The following is a 21,509-nucleotide window of genomic DNA, read 5'->3' as shown; positions in this document are numbered from 1 at the left end:
CACAGGGTGTAGGGAACAGCACCCAGAGTGCAGGAGGTGTCAGAGTCAGAGATATCTGTGCACAGTCCACATCAGAGGAGGGAGAAAGGTCACTTTGATGCTTCAGTGGTTGGAACATGGAGCCTCAGAGGTCACTTTTTGGGGCACAGTATTTGTCCAATCAGCAGTTGATGTGTGGGCATCTGGCAGAGTTTCCTGAAACAGTGGGAGCTCTTGGACTACGAATGGAGGAGCCCATCACCGTTATGAGCTCCACATTGTCCTGGGGGCTCATCCACATGAGATGTGACCATGAGGAATTGGCCAATCTCTTGGAGAGACACATGCAGAAAAACTTGGAGTGGATGCAAGAGCAGCGACTCGTCCAGAAAAGGGTACAAGCCTCCCTCTTGAGCCTGGATCAGTCCACCAGTATGAGCACTGACATCCATGGAATACACAAGGAGCTGTGTACCCTAAGCAGGATGGTCACACTATTGACATATGGGTAGCTGAAATGGACAACTGCTGCGCAACCAGCAGCCAGCCCCATCAACCCCACCTGGAGGCCAACTCAGGGTTGTGGAGGTAACTGAGGAGGATGAAGATACTGAGAGCTCCTCTGCACATTCATCTTCCTCCACCTTCCCAGCCTCTCCACCAGAGCCCTCATCTGCTGCACATGAACCTGTGACCATGCTGCCCATGCAGAGATGCAGAGGCCGCAGTTTGAAGGAGATCCTGCATGACGAGGCAGACCAGAACGCTCCTCATTGTCATATAGACTGAGAAGTGAGCAGCCTGCCTCCACCTCCTTCGAGGCAACACTGGGGGCACTTCTTATGAGTGTGCAAGAGCAAAGGTCGCCATCTTGCCTAGAGTACTAATGGGCTCACCGTGGTTATACTTTTCACATTGTATATCACACTTGAGCACTCTTTGAATATATTTATTTACACTTGTGCATTACACGTGTGTTTGTACACTACAGAGCTCCAAAAGAATGGTAACATTATGAAGGGGGTTCTCATCAGTAATAATGAGGGTGGCATACAGAACTCCATCTCGACATGCTGCCAAGAAGATCAATTTTGTTGGCTGATTTGTAATGCTTTGGAGGGCTTCTTCCTTCTCTGGTCTACACAAGAATCCAGAGGTCAAAGGCTCAAGCATTGAGATGCTCCTTGTATCTTTCACTGTCCATTCAGGTTTGACTTGAAGGGAAGCTCAATGATCAGGCTTCACGAACAGATACTGAGCAGCAGGTGCTTCTCAAGCATGAGTCCTTGGTGCAAGGCATTCAGCTGCACTGCAGTGTTACACGTTGGCCTAGGTGTAGGCATCACAGCTCGGTCTGCTGTCCCCACTACTTTGGCTGCATTTGCATTCCAGGTGTCACAGGATGTGTGGGAAATAGAGGTATGGAAGCTAGCAATGTTGTATGTGGTGCCAACATCAGAAACTGGGCCATTGGACAGAATAGATGCTGCATGAGTTCTTTCGATGAGCTGATGTTGTGCAGTTGTGGGAGCAAACTGCGCAATAAGCCTTGTCTGCATGTTTGCTGGAACATACAATCCTATCCGCATGTAGAGGGTGTAAAGTCTTAAGTTGTGTCACTCTCAGAATTGTGGGCCCGGTTTAATTATGGACAAGGTGATGGCATTGGTACCTCATTTACAGGCACTGGTATTCATGTGAGGGGGTCAGGCTGTGAATGGCTTATAACTATGTGCTCTTGCAATATGATGAGGCCCACGGTTATGATGGTGAGAGTTGCAGCAATGTGAATGTGACTGAGTTAACTCATTAATGTTGATTCTCTTCATTGTGGGGCATGGACATTCCCCTGAGTAATTGTGCTAATGTAAAAAGTTCAATATGTAGAAGTTGCTCACCAGGGACTGGCTGATGGCAATTGTGAGATCAGTGAACCTTATGAGAATCTATTTTTCACAAGGGCCCATCTGGCGATGATCCCCTCCTGCACAGAGTCACCTTGGCTACATGGCCATACCTCCCAGCTGCTCTGCCATTGGTGCCCTCCTCATCCAGTTCTGAATTGTCAGAATGGATAAGGGCTTTCTCATCTTCTTCAGAGGTTGGAGCTCTGCCCATGGCCTCAGTGTCATTGATTTGTAAGCCCCTCCACTGTGTAATGTTGTGCAAAAGGCAGCACATCACTACTATTCTTGATACCCTTGCTGGGGCATATTGCAGAGCTCCAGCTGAGTGATTGAGACATGTGAATCGAATAATAATGGCTTGCTTGACTGCACTCCTTGTGACAACATGGCTGCTGTTGTAGTGGTGCTCTGCCTTAGTTTGTGGACTCCTAAAGGGGGTCATTAACGAGGTTCTTAAAGGGTACCTTTGTCCCCTAGAAACCAACCATGAATCTGCATAATTGGCTTAAATAGCTATGGGAATTGGGACTCCTTAGTATGAAGGAATCTTGGCAGCTACCAGCGAACCTTGCACACATTTGAAGGAAGGCCTTGTTGTGATCACAAAGCACCTGTGGAAGGGCTTTCAGTTGACGAAGGTGTCTGCATGTTGAGTTGGGGCCTTTATGGCTACATGGGTGTAATCAATAACACCTGGCAACCGAGGGAAGCCTGCTAATTGGACAAAGGCTGTGGTTCTGTGTCTGAGACGCCAAGTATACAGGGAAATGAATGTGAATCCCCACACAAGCACACAAACCATTAGATACAGCCTTAATGCAGCTGTGGGCTGCTGACTGGGATATACCAGACAGGTCTCCTGATGATCCCTGTAAAGAACTTGAGGCATAAAGATTGACAGCTCTGGTTACATTTACAGCCATTGGCAGAGCCTGGGGGTTGATGAATTGTAGCGCAAGTTCTTCCTGGACCATGCAATATATATCTGTCACCACCTCACAGCTTAACCTCAGTCACCTTCAGCACTGGTTATCTGTCATTTTGAGGTATAATGTCCAATATCTGTACACCCTTCCCACAGGGTAGTACCTGGCTGCCTTGCCTCCCCTTCTTCCTGTTGCTCATGTTGCAGCCTCTTCCTCCTGATCTTCTGGCCTCCGGCTGCTCATGCTGACTGGCTTCAATGACCCTATGTGAGAAGGTGCTATGCACACCTTTCATCTTCCTTCGAAGGAAGCACTATGCATCTTCTCAATCTCAAAGATCTTCCTGGGTGCACAGGTTAGTAGAGGCAAAAAAAAACTGCCCTGCGAGTCCACCAGCCCCACCCTCCTATTCCTTTGGCTTAAGCCAAGACAATTGGCGTTGAGTTTGTGCCAATTCTGAGGCAGTGAAGACAAGTTTAAAGCAAATTCCACAGGGTACCTGCACCTCTCCAAGGGAGTACCCTGGCTACCCAAAGAAATGCACAAAGTTCAGACCTGCTCCTACCAGGTCTACTCTGCACACTTTGGGTTCCACACTCCTAGGCTACCAAAATCCCACTCGAGTGGAGGCAACTGATGATCTAAATGGCCAACTGCCTCTGTGAACTGCGCATGCGCAAAATGTGCCCTGCCGCCATGAAAATGGGAAGTGCCATTTTCGGGGACAGGACTTGCAACTTCTGAGCTCGACCATCATGGTTGCCATGATGGAGAGGCTCTCTGTTGTGGTGAAAACCCAGGTCTAAGTGCCAGCTTCTGAGTTGGTGGATGGAGCTTGAAATCAAGAAATTGTGTTGTATTTTCTTGTTGTTCATGTACTGTCTGGCCAGTCTGCCCCTCTTGGGTGTCTGAGAGGACAAAAAAGGCACAATAGTAAGGCTGTGGTGCAGGGATGGTTGGGTGGTGAGGATGGGAGTGGGGGGGGGGGAGCGGAGCGGGTGGGGCATTGCAATTAAGTGGTGCATGCTTACACCATCTATAACTTGCCAATCAGATGACAATGTGGGATGAGGGGGAAGTGGGAAGGAAGATTAGTTATGAGGATACCATCATCATTGATGGTTTCAACCCTGCTGCTGGCCATGGCTTCAGTAATAGATATTCCAATAATGGCCAGTGATCTCCATGGGGGTTAGGATGTGCAAACATACTTGTGCCCCTCTGGTTTGTTCCTACATCCCCCATTATGCACCACCTTTCCTGCAAGAGAGGGGGTGTTGTATCCTTGAGTGTCATGCAATCTGCTTGGCCAATGCGGTTGTCGTTGTTCTAAACTGGCAGTGTGTGCAATCTGAGATGTGGATGTGAGGCTTACAGCAATGGTAAATGTGTGAAGATGAGATAAAGCATATGCATGTTAGCTGTAAGACCTGATTGATGGATATTGTTGGTAGGTGAGTGATGAGATGAGGCGATCTGAGCAGTGTCTGAAACTAGTAGTGTGGTTTTTAGGATAGGGCATTTGAAGACAAAGGGAGGTCTTGTGGCTCAGTAGGTAGCACCCCACCTCAGAGCCAGAAGCTCTGGGTTCAAGTCCCACTCCAGGACTTGCTGGCCACGGAAGGAGTATTCATGATGTGGTTCAACATGCTCAGCCTACTAATCCCTCCAAAATTTCCCCACTATTCTCAAAAGGGAGAAAGGCGTATGTGAAGATATGAAAAAAATAAACAGTTTGAAGATGCATTCACTGACCTTGACTACTCGTATAAAGTAATTGAACTTGTGGCACCACATCCAGGTCTTTAGGGCTTGACTCCTGGAATTGAACTCCAGGGATATCTGCTCCCACTACCTTTTTTGGCATGCGTCTAGAGGGCCACCTGACCTCCTCTAGATAAGTACTTCTCTCCTTTCCACCTCTTCCACCTAGGCCTCCAGTGAAGAGTCCGAAACCTTGGGGCCTGCTCACTCTCATGTTGTGCCATTCTTCACTGTTTCTCAGGTCAGGGTCACTTGCTGCATGACTGCCAGCATCTGCTACAGCCAAAGTGCACCTCTCCTTTAAGAGGTACAGCTTAGCTCTAACTAGTGTCAAGCAAGTGAATAATTTTGGGATCCCTGCTGATGTGATAGCCAATGAACAGCGTTGGCTGCATTGAAATGAGCAAGCAGCGTGAAGTTGCAGGTCAATCACACATCGAGATCGGGTGCTGTCCAATTTAGCCCCAACTAGTTAAAAAGTATTTGAACAAATAGTACATCCTCCTTGGGCGCATCCTTTTAATATTTTAGTTTCATTAACGAATATATAACATGGAGTGAAGGATGAGATATTGGGTAGTAAAAGTCATTGAGACTGACAGCATGACAGCTTAATTAATGTCAAATAGACAGGAATTAGTAGATGGCTCTTAAGTAATCATGGGCAGGATGTTTCAGCACACGATTCATGCTGGCTGGCCGTTAATTGGCCAGTCAGCGTGAAATCGCGGTCGGGGCCCGATCAAGGGTGGCAGTCCATTTTGCGGCCGCTACCCACCGCCCAATGAGGTAAAAATCCTACCCCAAGTCATTTTAACTGTGTGTATCCCTTCAACCCAGTTACAGTGCCAGGACTGAGTTCGTGCTCCAAATGTCATCAGGGCTCTTGGTTCTGACAAGAAAACATTTTTTTTTTGAAAGAAAAGTAGACACAAAATAATAAGAATACTAAAGATAATTATAATTCTTGTTTTCCCAAAGGAATATTAATGATGAGATTTCTTCAAGCAAAAATTGGTAATTGTGTAACAAGGGCAGGACTTTCGGGCCCACTGATGTCGGGAATGGGATGGGGGTGAACAGAGCCCAAAATTAGCAGCTGTCATGCCAGTTTCCTGACACCATTTGGGGCACCAGCCATGTTGGCTGAGGCTCGCACATTTAGATCTTTGTTAACAATAGCTCAAGGAGGCAGACTGGGACATTCCAGTTGGTTTCCTATTATCTGATGTGATGGGGAGTGGTTCAAGGCCTGGAGGTGGGCTCTTAGCAGCATGCTGGGATGCCAGTGCACTAGGCACAGGTACAGGTCCTCCCTGCCTGCCTGGGTGAGGGTGCAGCTAAAGACTGCCCTGTGGAGGGATTCTCCCTTCCCACACTCCCCACTTCACCATCCCATCCAACAGTTGTGGCACGGCTGCTTTCTCTACTTTTTATTTGCATTTTTTAATAAGTTGGTGACAGGGCGCCTCCATGTCCCTTTACTGCAGCTGATGGCCCTCTGAAACTGGAAGGCCTCTGATTGGCTCTCCAGCTTTGAGAGTCTACCTGTTGCCCTTAATTGAACAGTGATCCTGTCTCTATGCCAGTTAAGGGGGTGCCTCACTCAAAATCCCATTGAGTGACTGGGGTGGATTTGGGTCCCAGAAACAGTCCCAGTTTCTGTTTCCTGCCCCCAAAACCAAAATTTAACGCTTATAAAGAAATTGCACTTTAAAGAGAAGTGAACACTAAATGCCTATGGTAATGACAAATGGTTCATGCCATTTGTCTGATCTAGGTGGCTATCCAGGATCAGAGAGACAGTGTTAGTGGTGGGGATTGCATCTGCAGATCCTCACTTAGTCAGTGCCAGGAACATGCTTCTGAATGCAACAAAGCGAGGAAACTGGGCTTAGCATTACAATAGGTAACACTGGGACACTGGACAGAGCATCCATCTCTGATCCCAGCAAAGGTGATCTTAAGCAGGCAGCTTGTTTTCAAAGGTGTTGCAATTTCCAAGTAATCACTTTCCCCCAAAAAAATAAGTGCACAAATGTGCAGAGATTCCACACTCTTTACTGACTTGCATTCTTCTTGTATTCAATCTCACTAGTAATTTTACATGTCTCAGGCTAAGGAGTGATTCTGTAGTTCATATTTGCAAAAACAGTTTTGTTTAGCAGTTTAAAACACCTACTTTCCTGTAGTCATGGAGTTGTGATTATTGTGCTGGAATGGTCAATGTCAATAGGCTTTTAAAAGAAAAAACTATGAAAAAAATAATAAATTTAGCTTTTCTGCACTTCAAGATAGGTAACATTTTAAAAAGGCCAAGTTGTAATAATCTGCAATTTGCTTGCCCATGTCCTTCAACTCTACTGTTAGTGGGAAGAACAATGCTTATGCATTTTGAGCCTATATATACATCAATATATATTGAACAAACAATTAATGTTTGAGTGCTGTGAAAAGTGTAGTGAGGTAGATGCCTATGTGAGAAGAAAGATGGATTATAGTTGCATTTTGTGGATCCTACAACATGCACAACTAATCAGGTGCAGGTATGTCAAAAAAAAACATGTGTCACAAAGCTAAGACCTCACACTATCTGTGTATGAAATATATATATTAACATGGCTACTTGCTAAAATTTTAAAAACTGGACAAAGACTTAAAAAATGCTGAAGCTATCTCTGCCTATAATCCTGAACAAAAGGAACTTTCTGGCAATATCTGAAAAGCTGACACCACTTTATCACTGAAGAGACACTTAAGACCCCTGTGTTTGCAGAGATCAAATCCAAAGGGAAGTATACAAAGGTCATCTACATTTCCTAAGCGAGGCCTGGCCAATGGAGACTACCAGTCTGCTAGGACAAAGGACCCTGCAGCTGCCTTTGAAACTCTTAATGGTTGGGACATTAACAATCTCAGGAATCCAGACAAAGGAATTTATATCCTTTGTCAAAGACAAAGTGGACAGGTGGAAGTCATGTGGCATGACTCCCTAGCTGGAGGAGCCTGTAACACTATCTTGCTGTACTGCCAATCAGTCTAGCATTTTCTATCTAGCAAGCAGCAGCTCAAAGAAAGAGCTCTGTCCAGGCTTAAATACCTGCCCATGCACCCCTCCCCTCAACCTCCCCCCCATCTACACTGTTTCTACTGGAACGTCTGTACCAGCACCTGCAAGATTAATTCATCTATATGTGCCTATCCTATTGTGGAAGTCATCTCTACTGGAAAAGTATATTATCCAGCATCAGTCTTCAATTTGCAAACCTCTGTGAAAGAATGCACCATTGGACTTTGAATCTGGACTCTGGACTCATGTGAAACAATAATTCTTAATTCTGGTCTTTGCCCTGTAAACCTTTCTTTCTTTCACTATTTTTTCCTCTTTTTTTTGCATGAGTGAAAAACGAGGCTATGTTGTGACCCTCCTCTAGGGTTTGAGTGTGTGCGAGTAAACTACCCCTCTGATTTGCCCAACCTCGAGTTTGCTGTGGGGTTATTAATAAAAATTGGATCACACCAAAACTGCTTATAAAGGGGGAAAATCAAAATCAAAACACCTTTCTGTTTATGGACGGTTGATGAGAGGAGATGTCAGGGCTGTTTAAATTAAAACCCCTCCTGTCTGTAACACATGTGTAAATGTTTTCAGTCAAACAGCTGCAACCATGAAGTGAATGATGGAAAACAAATAAGGTAGAATGTTATACCCTGTTGAAACCTGCATTAAGAAGGGGCAAGACTGAACTCTCCTCTTGATTGTTACACCTGCAGAAAGAAACAAACAGCGAAGTTTACATAAAATTGCTCCCTCTGAATAAAGTGTTTTGTCTGTTGCTGTTTTATAAACCACAGAACTATTGGAGGCAATTTTGAGCTTTTGCGCAATATGGGCATAGAGTCGGCAGTGCACTTGTGGTATTCCACCCCTTGGATTCAGCGGGAAATCTTAACCATTTTCACAACTCGGGCCTCATCAGAATACAGCCGGCGAGCTGTTGAGCGCTCAGTGAGAGATAGTGAGCAGCTTGCTGCATCAGGAACCTTTCTGTCCCAGGAGCGAGCCAAGCAGGAAGTGGGGAGCCAAAAGAAACTGTGGTGCATGAGGTTGGTGTGGGGAGGGAGGGCAATGGTGGGGTTATCGAGTAGCTACCAACAGGCCTCAGTAGTTTTGAGAGGCCAGGAGAAACCCAAAAATATATTCCAAGGCCAGGATTTGACAGCCCTCCCGCCTGGCGGGATATTACAGTCCCGCTGAACTGAATGGAGATTTAAATGGCTCGTCGCACCTGCTGTGGAAGACACACTGCGGTGGAGCTGTAAAATCCTGGCCCGGGTGTTAATGAAGATATCTTCAGCAATCCTTAAAAGGGACTGATGGATTCCATCCAGGTACAAATAAGTGATACATTTGCATGACCTGCTGGGTTTTTTTTTTGAATATTCCGAACCAGGTTCCACCATTGCTGTCGGACCTGATTTGAATATGTAAGCTACTTCTCACATCTCTCTTGGGCAGGAGCTCTGGGCATGCAAAGGAACATTTCTCAACTACATTTGGAAGAGATCATGATCCCTTTAAAAATAGGATTAAGGATGTTCTTATACTGCAAATACTTGGCTGCTGGGAAATTGAGCGAGATTGGAGTTTGGACATGTTAGACATGTGTACCAGACTCTCAAAGAGGATCTTTGATTTGGGAACATTTTTCACCTTTAAAAAGGGAAAAGTGAGAAAGAAAACAGCAAACACTAGAAACGTGAAGCAAATGGGAAACTTTGGGGATATATAGCAGATCTATGCATGTCTGTAAAGAGAATAGACAAGTCAACACTTTGAGTTTAGAATGGATTCTGACCAGGTGCTACACTTAAAGCATCATTTCTCTTTACCAATGCTTATGGCCCTGTGTGTTCCCTGCATCTGCTATTCTTATTTCATTTAAAAAGGAACAGGCTCAACCTCTGTTGAGAAGTAAAGTTGAGGATAGTGCAGATATTTAACAGCACTGGATGTATTTTTTTCAGGGGAGCCGAGGCAGGAAATCAGTGCTCTCAAATTGGGGGATCAGGAGGTAGTCAGAGGCAAGTTCATGGTGGAATAATCATACATGGGCTCTGGATTAAAGTAGCTGAAAGTATTTGGCTGAAAAGTCTTTTCTTGTTTGGAACTTCATGTTGCTTCTATCTCTAAATGTTGGAGTTAACAAATATTTAGAGAACACTGACACTTTGGATTCACTTAATATTCAGGAGCTGTAATTCTTAGAGCCTCAGTCCGCCACTGTAAGTAAAGCTCAGTGGGATTTCTGGCCACCATGGTGCTCAGATGTTAAACCCGTCCCAAGTTGTGGGAAGGAATCCTTTGCATAGTCAGGATAGGATAGCTGTAGAGATGCAACAAAGACACCTGTCCCAATGAACTGGCAGAAGTCAGAGCATCTTGCAGCTCCAACAGGGGCCATCAATGTCCAGGAAGGGCTGATGAAATAAGACAAACACTATACTTTTATGTTTCAGTGGAGCAATGGAGCAAAATTTGAAAGTAATTGAGTCCTTAGGGAAATCATGGGGACATTATAAGGCCTGATATTGGTCCTCTTCTAGCTTTCAGAAGGCTTAAGTCCTGCTAATGCTATCAGGTAGCAAATACCCCCAATACTGGCATGGACTTAGAGTATTGGGCCATATGATTGGTCTACCAGTACTGATTGGAACCTTGGTCAGTGGGTGGCACCCCAAATTCCTTCCTCCCAGAAACTTGGGCATCATAAATTTGAACTATTGGGAACTAGATCTGCATAGGCTATGAATAGGATGGAACTCTCTCTTGGGAAAAGGGGTTGATGTTTTAGCCAAGTAGTGTAGGCAGATGTATCAGGCTAGAGGCTGCAATATGCAGCATAAATGTTTATATGCACCTGTTATGACTTTTGAACATAGAGTTCGCTAAATCATGTTCCTAGCAGCATGCCACAGGGCAATGTCCTTGACTCCATTTTAAATCAGTTTCATTGATCAGTGATATACTGGAATATGAAGTACTTACAACTGGTGAACTACAACCAGCATCACTGTGGTTTCTCCAGGGTTTGTGGCTCGAATTGACCTAAGGAGTGAAAATCAATAAAACGTTTATAAAGTGGAAGTCTCTTACTTTTTAACTTCCCATAAAGCATCTCATAGGAGGTCTTGTGGTGCAGTGGAGGCAAACCTGTGTTTGAGCCAGGTGTTTTGGGTTCAAGTCCCACTCCAGGACATGATGGCCAAGGAAGGTGTGTTCATAGTTTGGCCAAACAGGTTGAGTATCAACTTGTAAATCCTTCCAATATATGACAATGGCAGGTGGGAAGAGTGGGAGAGATTCCTGGTCAGCCACGTGATGAAAAGAAATTGGAGCCTCTACCACCACTATCCATAGCTCCAGCTACAAAATATATGTAAAAGTGTCTGTTGCCACAGCATCTCAGGCTCCTTGAGGGGTTGGTAGACTTGGATGGCTGGTAGTGCCAACAGCATAGGGTTTGATCCCCATTTTGGCTGGGGTGAATTCGGGACCTGCCCCCTCACTTTAACTGTGGTCTCTAACCCTCTCGGACCTGCCTTTGGGCAGAGAACAGGAGGAAAACATCTCATAATAAAATGACCACAGTTTGTTTGTCAACTCTCATAGTCTGATGTGATTGTGAAAACTGATTAAGAAGCCCCCACCCCGAGAGGAAGCAGTTCTGCCCGCCTGCCTGTTGTGTAATAATAATAAAGGGGTGAATTTTAGCATTTTTTTGTTTGGTTTGTTGTCAGAATAGGAAGAATGGGGAGACGAATTTTAGAATTGTGATCTCCTAGGCCCCATGGAAATATCCCAACTGCCAAATTGGAAACCAGTATCATTTAGGTGTTCAGAGCAGCTGCCTGAAACAGGCATTTGGTGCATATGATATTGGGCTCCTATCACTGGTTTGGGGATTCCCAGTCGAAATTTATTAACAAATGGATGGAGCTTTACCTATCCAATTGTTCCAGGTCTTGTGCAGCTAACTTAAGGGCCTTAAAGGGACTGCCGAAGGCTGCTCAAAAATTGGCCAGAAAAGTTAATAATAGTTACATTTCTGCTGCCCCAGGAGAAGGCCATTTCAGAGAGCTGCTAAGAATCAATCACATTGCTGTGGGTTTGGAGTCACATGTAGAATAGACTGGGAAGATTTCCTTTCCTGAAGGACATTAATGAAACAGATGGGTTTGTAGAGCAATTTGGTAGTTCCATGATTATTATTAATGTGAATAGCATTTTAATACCAGATTTATTAATTAACTGAATGTAAATTCTCCCAGCTACTGTAGTGGGATTTCAACTCACGCCTTCAGAGTATTAGTCCAAAAATATTACCATTATGCTACTATCCCCTTTTTATTAAAATAGTTAACCGATCAGTGCTGATCACACAGTTTTAATGTAGGCTCATTTACACTTACAGAAAAGCATGTGAATTTGGAATCAATTGAGATTCAGATGTACCTAAACTGAGGGAAATATCACACTGCATGCACAAAAAATCATTGGCTTTCATATTAAGCCCCCTACAAAGGCATCCTGCCAAGAGTTAAAATGGACCTTCCTGAATCTGAAGTATAAATTGCTCCTTCTGAGTAAACGTGAATAGTTTGTGTAAAAAAAAAGTGACACCACATGGGAACTCGCAATAAAAAAGTGAAAGAAACAGATTTAAGAATGAAAGCTTTGATTTTAACCTAACCCACCTGCTGGAGCTGGCAGGGACAGGACAGGTTCAGAGTGACTTCACTGAAGTGTAAAAATCGAGTGGTGTGTAAACTGGGGCCCAGATTTTTGCCACTGCGGACAAGTCTGGAAATTCTAAATCCCATCCACAAAAACTGCACTTCCTACTTTCACAGGGGCGGACCTGGAGTCAGGTCGGGGGTCGTGCATGCATGTTTTATGTAGGCAACTGGCCATTAAAATCGCCAGCTGCCTCCACTGAAGTGGGACTTTGGTAGGCTAGGAGTCTGAAACCTGGAATGTGCAGATTAGACCAGGTAAGAGCTGAACTTGGTGGATTCATTTGGATAGCCAGGGTACCTTTTTGAAGAGGTAAGGCACCCTTTGTTAAAAGTAAACATGATAGTGCATTAAAAAGTGCATAAATTTACTGCAACTATCAAAGCTGTCAAAGAACTGTCACGGCTATCAAAGAACTGTCAATTTATACTAGGTGAGTTGGCATGGAGGGGACAAGGGCAAAGTGTAGTAATTGGGGGTATGAGTTTACACTAAGTTCACACAGGAGCTATAAAGGGCCATGGAGATTTAGGGAATATGAAGGGCCATGATGGGTGTGGGGGGCATAGGTTTGCATGAATGGGGCATGGGTATAGTGTCGGAGGTAGTCCGGGGGTTGTTGAGTGCTAGAGGGCTATTTTTTGTTTCAATCTTTTTTTTTTTAATTCAGCAAAGTGCCGGAGCACATAGACAGGCCTTCTGCCCAGCTCGCTTCCACACCTAGCAACCTTCCTACTCATTCTGGGGGCAGTGGGCCCGACCTCTAATCAAGCCACCCTGCACGCCTGAACTGGGAGTGAAATTCTGGGCCTATGTGTCCAAACCACTCCTGCCTTGATCCTGCTGGGAGGGTTAAATTAAAATCTATTTAATAGTATTGGGACTTTAGAAAAAGGACTACCTTCACAAGATGATTATAAAATGCTAATTTATTGTCCAATTAAATTTTCTACATTACATTAATAATACTATTTAAAACTCTGGAAATAGAATACTATATGTGCTCTTGTTGAAAAGTCCAGCTCAAATATGCTTGGCTTGTAAATGGTTTGGGCCAAAATGTTTAAATTAAACAGCAATTTACACTCACACAAAACTGATGGACAGGAAATGACCAGTTGGTCCGTCAAGCCTCCCCACACCATGATGGCCAGAACATTGTGACTGAACATTTCTTTCTTTCCACCTCTGCTTTTCCCAACTCCTCCCTCCACAATACAGCCACACCCCCACATCCCCACTCCCTAACACCCTTTAAACCCTGTAGCCATGCAGCCTTCTGGACAAAACAGGGGGAAAAAAACTCAAGGCAAATAAAGGAATAAAAACTCTGGAAAATTCCTCTCCTATCTTCTCAGCCATTTGACCACAACGGAATGTGACAAGCATAGCAGACTTTCAGGAAATTGAATTGATTTGAGAGAGTCAGGTACTCAACACCTGCAAATAGGCAAAGAACTTTACTTTCTTCACCAGGATGTAAGACCATATAACTCAGAGCATAGCGATACTGCTAGGGAGCTCAACAAGGTTACTGCAAGAGTTTCAAGAAACGAGATACCAAACTAAATCAAGACATGTTGCAAGTTGACAAAACTAGAGAAATTGGGGAACTGATCAAATTAGACTCACTTCAGGGCTTGAGACTTACACTCTAAGTGAAACAAAGGAGAAGGGGATACGAGGGGAAAGAGGAGCTGAGGCAAAAAGTCAGCCATGATTATAATGAATGGTGGACCAGGCTTGAGAAATGTTATGGCCTACTCCTGCTCCTATTTTGTTCCTATGGGCAGGATTTTTTTGGATGGTGGAGTTTCCCATCCCGCCACCTGAAGAGTTGGATCATGGCAGCCCCATAGTCATTTGGAGAAGGGACTTCCATCCCTCAGTCGGAAGGATGTCCTGCCTCAGAGAGCTGCTGGTCAATCTGACTGGCCGGCAGCTCTGTAATCCCAGCAGCACTAGCGGCAGCAGTGGCCAGGACTGGGACTACAAGCTGTCCCCAGATTCTAAGTCACGGAGTCCAGGACCAGGTAAGTGCAGGGTTGTCTCACAGTGGAGGGGGGAGGTGAGGCCCAGAGAGGATGGGGTCTTGATAGACAGGCCAGGCCAGGGTGAGGGGCTGAGCACCCTTTTGGGGGGCAGTGGGTAGGGGGGGTGCAACTGATATGGAAAGGGAGCCCTTGAGGGAGGCACTCCCCCCCAACCCTTCCTGGCCGAGGCCTGAGCAGGGTGACCTGCTGAGGTTCTCTTGCCCCTGAACTCCTCCTGCCAGCCTCAAAATTTGTGCTGGACAAGATGTGGCCCTTAAGTGGCCAAATCTTAATTGTGGCGTGGGTGGACGGGCTGGCCTAGGCCTCGTCCGCCTCACATAAAATTGTGGATAGTTTGGGGGTGAGCATGAGGGCGGCAGGAAGGCTACCCAGGGAATTTAAGGGCTTTCCCGCCTGCAAAACTGTCGGCGAGGTCAGAAAAATTCTGCCCTATGTTATAAATGCAGCTCCATTTACCCCAATTTCTACAACTCAATCAAGCATACTGAACTCCAGGAACAAAAAACATCATTATGTCTGACAGTCTGCAGACCCACTTCCAAAAAGAACCTGTTGGATTACCTGCAAAGTGTTTCTGCATCAAAGTATTTGGCATGCCTGTTGTCAATAATTATAATTTCATGATGTTTATCCAGAAAGGATTCCAGTGCAGACTCCGGTGTCCGTGCGATGTTGCACTTGTACCCAGCTTTATCACAAGCCCACCAAAAGCCATCACTCTGGCTGTCCTCTTTAGCAAAGACCAATAGAACCTATAAAAATAAGTTATATCAGGTGAGTTAAAAGCAATTAAGGGCATACATTCCTAGTGATTCATGTTTGAATCAATCCGCAGATAGTAAATATAGTTATTAGGAGCTATAATATGATAGCCAAATCTCTGAGAGTAATGGATTTTTTAACATATATGTGCACTTTACAAGTTCAGCTGCTATTTGAGGGTGCACTATACAGTTAAGTATATTAGGTCCACCTTGTAATTAATGAGGTTCTACTATTATCTAATCAATCTTGTCTTATGTCATTCAGTTATTAGTGTTGCAACGAAGGAATTTTAAAGATTATTAATGAAATGTGCTGAAGATCTGCGCAAACCATAGAAGTTGTAGTATTTTATAAGCAACTTCCTTTTATTGATGTTGCAACACCAAGTGCTATTGTGACATTCTGAACAAGTGCCAAACTTTTTTCTACACTATCACAAATGTTATCAAACTACATTACATAACTAGATCAGCAATTGAATCCATGACTTGCTAAAGGATTTGGAGCAGGGTTTTAATTGTTAACTAGTCCATCATGTCATCCACCCTCTACTACGTTAACCACATGCCTTTTATTGGTGACTGATGTGTGTGCCAGAAACAGGCTGGCACCTGGAGAAAATTGGGATCCTATTATACTACTAGTTGTTCGTTAGTACAGAACTTGAGAGTTGATGAAAAAAGATACATATTTTCAAAGCTCTTTGCCTTGTAATCATCAGGACAATTCGCAAGATTACCCAATTGTATGGGGAACAACAATTTATACCGCATGAGAAGAGAGTGCTGTCTGGTTTGCAAGTGGGCTCTGATTGGTAGAGGCACTGCCATGGAGAATACACCAGTTAACCGATAACAGACAGTTAATTGCTAAGCTTTGTTTAAATTCAAACCAGGTAGGTTGACTCTGATTGGTCATGGTATTACCTTGGGGAATGAACCAGGGAATGGCAGTCACCTAATTTCTTTAGTTGAAGAAGATGCGATGTTACATGTTCTTTTGGCCTGTAAAGAACAGGACCCTGTATATTAATATATGTAGCTTCTAGCATGCATAAATGAGCCACACTGCAAGCCCGGCTGATAATCTTAAATAGGTTGTCAATGTAATTCTTAGCACACTCAGCAACTGTTGTCCAATCACAGAATCACATCTAATGTTGGACACTATGTTTTGAGTTTTGCAAGCATGGGTACAGTCAGTATTTTGCCTGTTGTGAACAGTCGAAGGGACATGCTGTTTGATACGGTCCCCCAGTCTTTGGGACATACAGCCTACATAACTAGCATCACATCAGCACTGAAATTCATATGCCATCATACTTATTTGTGTGATAGGCAGAATGTCTTCTTGGTTTGGCAGCAGCATCCTGTTAGTGGAGAATGCCCTAACTTACAGCTCCATCCTCCATCCACAGGTTGGAGCCCATTAAGGTGTAAGGAAATTCTTACATGCAGCCATGGATTCAAATATAGCAAACTTATCATCTACATATCAAAAATATGCAAGGGGTAGGAATTATTCCATCAGAGATGTGTTTCTCATGGAATCCAACAATGATATTTATGAGACCTGGGCTTAGAGGGGATCCCAAGGTAACACCATCTATTTGGCTTACATGCTGTCATTAAAATTGAACCCAACTGCACAAGTTGCTGAATTCATAAGCTCAATGAAAACTGATTCACTCAATGGCAGGGGGTCTAGATTGCCATGATATAGTGCTGCAGCTCAAATGTCGATGGCTTCCTTGAGCGGTACATTGGTGAATAGGCTAGCAATTTCAAATGAGCTCATGAACACAGCATTGCTATTGATATGCAAGTGCTGCATGGTCTTCACAACTGTGAAGGAATCCTTCAATGTGTACATAGGAAACTTGCTCAAAACTGGTTGTAACAATTTGCCCAACCATTTGGCCAATTCATGTTGTGCAGAACCAGTCATAAATAAGATAGGGCATAAAGGGACATCACTTTTGTGTGTCTTGGGCAGCCCATATAAAAGAGGACACAGTGTGCTGGGAGGACCAATTCCATCATACGTATATAATTTTGCTGTGCCTTCGTTCCACATCAAACAGGAAGAGGTACTTACTGAGTCTGAACTCTATTCCCAGCCACCACAAACCAATGTCCACTGAAGATGCTGAATCCTTGAAAGTGCATCTAGCTGATTTAGTGCACACATATTGGTGGGATTCCGAATTACTTGGCCAATTTTCACGAGCAATGTGAATGTCTGGTAGCTTTGGGAGGCCTCAACGCCAACCCAGACCTACATAGCTGTCAACCCAACAAAGGGACGGGAATAGTAATCCTTAACAAGCGTGATTATATCAACAAAATGCACGCCATTCTTAATGACATATTCAAATTCATATCCATTGGGTGTGCCACTCGGCATGACCAGTCATTTTTGCTTGAAAGCTAGCTAAAAAGAATGCTTGCTGGACTTGTGTAAGAGCAATGAGCTGCCAGTTGATATATATGATAGGATTTCTCCTCATGGCTCACTGCGTCCGCATACGTATGGGCTGCCCAAGACAGAAAAGTGATGTCTCTTTACACCCTTTCTTATCGATGACCAGTTCTGCAAAACATGAATTGGCCAAATAGTTGGGCGCATTGCTACAACCAGTTTTGCGCAAGTTTTCTACATACATGGTGAAGGATTGTTTCACATTTGCGAAGGCCATACAGGGCTTGCATATCGATAGCAATGCTGTGTCCATGTGCTCATTCAACATTGCTAGCCTATTCACCAATGTACTGCTCAAGTACATTTGCACTACAGCACTATACCATGGCAATCTAGATCACTGCCAATGCATGAATCAGTATTCATTGAACTTATGAACTCAGCAACTTGTGCAGTTGAGTTCAGTTTTAACAACACCATGTATGCTCCAATTGCCATGGGGTGCCCCAGTTGCCATGGGATCCCCTCTAGGCCCAGCTCTCACAAACATCTTTCTTGGGTTCCATGAGAAATGAGTCTTCAATGAATTAACACCTATTTGAATCCACAGCTGCAAGTAAGAATTTCCTTACATACCTAAATGGGCTCCATCCTGTGCTCAAATTCACCTTTGAAATGGAATATCAAATGAGCTCCCTTTCCTTGACATGCTAGTTGAAAAATCTGCCAGGGGTACTCTTCTACTGTCTACCACAAGCCAACTTTCACTGGTTAATATACCCATTGGGATTCCTACAGCTCCATACACAATAAGTTTGGCTTTGTCGGCAACCTCGTAAATAGGGCCTGAGCCATTTGCTCACAGTGCAAGCTTGATGCTGAAATAGGGCGCATCAAAGTCATCCTGAGAGATAATGACTACCCTGATCAGATCATTGCTCCCCTGTATATCGCTCAAACTCATGAATGGGTCTAAGGCTATCACTTGTGGCCCTGAAAAGTGCTAGTCTACCTCAAATTACCCTGGAAGGGCAAGGTATCTCAAAAATTTGAGCAACAGGTGAAGCTAGCTGTTACTATGCATTGGCAACATGAGTGGTATTCACCACTAACAGGATGCCATCAAGGCAAAAAGACATTCTGTCAATCACACAAAGCAGTAATGTGATATATGAATTTCAGTGCTGATGTGATGCTAGGTATGTACGTCATATGTCCCAAAGATTGGCAGATCATATCAAACAGTATGTCCCTTCGGCTGTTCGCAACAGACAAAGAACTGACCGTACACAAGCAGCCTGTGCTTGCAAAACTCAAAACACAGTGTCCAACATTAGATGTGATTCTACAATTGAACAATGTTTGCTAAACAACTCTGAGTGTGCTAAGGAATACACTGACAACCAATTTAAGATTATCAGTCAGGCTCTCAGTGTGGCTCACTAATGCGTGCTAGAAGCTATATGTATTAATACACTGGGCCCTGTACTTTGCAGACAAAAAGAACATATACACACATTATGCCTTTTTCGACTAAACAAAATAGGTGACAGCCATGCCCTCGTTCATTCCCCGGGGCAATTCCTTGGCCAATCAGAGTCAACCTGCCTGGTTTGAAATTAAACAAAGCTTGGCAGTTAACTATCAGTTATCAGTTAACTGGTGCATTTTCCATGGCAACACCTCTACCAATCAGAGCCCACTTGCTGAACAGCACTCACTGCTCATGCAGTATAAATTGTTGTTCACTTTACAATTTGGCATTTTTGGGAATTGTCCTCATGAGTGCAAGACAAACATCTTCAACAACATGTCTTTTTTCAGCACTAATATCTTATTAGGGCCCATGTAGTTTAACTTGACAAATCTGAAATCATGCCAGGCATCAAACCTGCTGAGTAAAGCCTAGCAGGATTGCTTTCAGATACCATTGCTTAAAGATACACTCAGCTGTAGGCATGCAGATCACAGGACCCTGTGCGTTAATTGTGTTTACTTTGGATTTTCAAGTGTATTTGGACATTGCTTTAGGTTTCTTTAACCTTGGTCCCTCTGAAAAACACTTACTATTTATCTTCGATGCCATTCTTTCTTTAGTGTTTTTGGATGGAGGAACAGGAGCAGCAACAAGAACATCAGCAGCAGCCTCAACCAACAGGGGGAGGCAGGTGGGCCTGTTAGAAAACAGCAGGTCAGGAGGCTGCTGCTTGTAGAAGGCCTTGCCCAGCCTACTGGGCCTTTAGGCTAAGTGAGTTTCCTGGATACTTTTGAGGATGACTGCATGAGAAGCCTGTGTTGCTCCAGGCAGTTTGATGCTAATCTTTGCAGCTTGTTGAAGCAAGACATGCAGTCTCCTGGGCCAATTTGCCATCCTTGCCAGTGCCAGTGGCTAAGGCACAACTGGCCTTAGCAGTTTCAGGTGCCAGTCCAGTTAACGGTGAGGCCAACAGGTAGTTTCATCTTTATTTCTGGGTAGGGCCACGAGGATTGGTGTGCTTCTCTGGACTCTGCGAAAACAACAACTTGAGCCTCTGTCTTACGTGGTCTCACTCCCACTCATGAATGGACCTTTTTCCCCACCTGGAGGTTGGCTGGGCCCTCTGATATTGCAATGACTCAGTGTCGGCAGGTTGTCTGCAGAATGCTCATTGCCTGCAGCCCACCTGGATTGGGTATCCAGCCGGTGCATTCTTCTAGCATGGCCACTGCTCGAGAGGGAAAATCTACCCTTAAATCTTGTTAGAACCATCCTATGAAATTCAAAATGAAAGAGGCTTTGACTCATGCAGGTTAGTAATATTGACCAGGTATTTCCACTTGCATGAAGGTAGATGATGGTAGGAACATGTTATTCTATTAGTAATTTTATAATCATTGAGATGATCAGTCAACACAAATTAACCCTCACTACTTATGGAATCTTCTTCAGTTCTCTGCCTGAAGGTAGGTCTGACCCACAGTGCCATGATCTCCACCATGGGTTGGAGGCAGGTCCCAAATCCATCCCAGCTGGAACAGGGATCAAACCTCATGCTGTTGGCACCAAGCTGATCCAAACTGGCTCAACCAGCCCCCCAAAAGGTCTGTGTTGCTGTAGCAACATGCACTTTTACATGCATGTTGTAGCTTGGAGCTTTGGATGGTGATGGTAGAGGCTCTAATTTTCATTCCATCACATGGTTGACCAGGAATCTCTTCCATTCTTACCACCTGCCATTGGTTTATGTTGGAAGGATTGATATTCAACTTGTTTGGTGGTGTTATGAATTGCTATCAAGTCCTGGAGTGGGACTTGAAACCCAGAGCTTCTGACCCAGAGGTAGGGATGCTACCCACTGCACCATTGTTATATTTTATTATCCTAAGATGAAATCTAATCTGGAAAATGCATTCTTGAATGAGATATTTAACTGAAGCCCTGTCTATCTTTGTGGTTAGATGTAAAAGATTCCACACAGAATATTTTCAGAAGATCAAAGGAGTTCTTCCACTGTCCTGGTCAACACTTACACCTTAAATAATACTACCAAAATCAGATTAAGAAGTCATTCATGCTTGTTGGAGCTTGCCGTGTTCAAAACAGTGACAACCCTTCAACAATCCTTCATTTCCAATTAAGAACTTCAGGATGTTCTGGGGATATGAAATTCATTCTTTCTTGAAATTACACAAAATGTTTCATTTCCTAAAAAAAATACTTTTTGGAAACATTAATGGTATGAATGTCATGACTGCTCAAAGTAAACATGGAAAAGATAGCAAAAGTGCAAAAGGTACATAGTGCCAGTGAGTTCTTTATGAACTGCTGTAATTCATCATGTTTACAATATATAAAGCAGAGTACTAGCAGTACAGCTGTAAATCACCACTAAAGCTATTACTTGCCACTGTGAGC

General features: G+C 44.1%; 1 protein-coding gene across 2 annotated transcripts in view; it reads right to left on the bottom strand.

Moving 5' to 3' along the window:
* pde8b (phosphodiesterase 8B) overlaps positions 1-21,509 on the bottom strand; it is a 359,526-nt gene that overhangs the window by 93,888 nt on the left and 244,129 nt on the right. For both annotated transcript variants that reach the window (XM_041186070.1, XM_041186069.1), the window contains exons 3-5: positions 14,990-15,180; positions 10,626-10,685; positions 8,287-8,344 (exon numbers count right to left, since the gene is read on the bottom strand). In XM_041186070.1, coding sequence (XP_041042004.1) covers positions 8,287-8,344; positions 10,626-10,685; positions 14,990-15,180 — 309 coding nt within the window. The remainder of the gene's footprint in view (positions 1-8,286; positions 8,345-10,625; positions 10,686-14,989; positions 15,181-21,509) is intronic.

This window comes from Carcharodon carcharias, chromosome 4, assembly GCF_017639515.1.
Source record: "Carcharodon carcharias isolate sCarCar2 chromosome 4, sCarCar2.pri, whole genome shotgun sequence".
Lineage (NCBI taxonomy): Eukaryota > Metazoa > Chordata > Chondrichthyes > Lamniformes > Lamnidae > Carcharodon > Carcharodon carcharias.
Note: the sequence above shows the minus strand (reverse complement) of the source record. Positions and strands in the feature narration are given on the sequence as shown.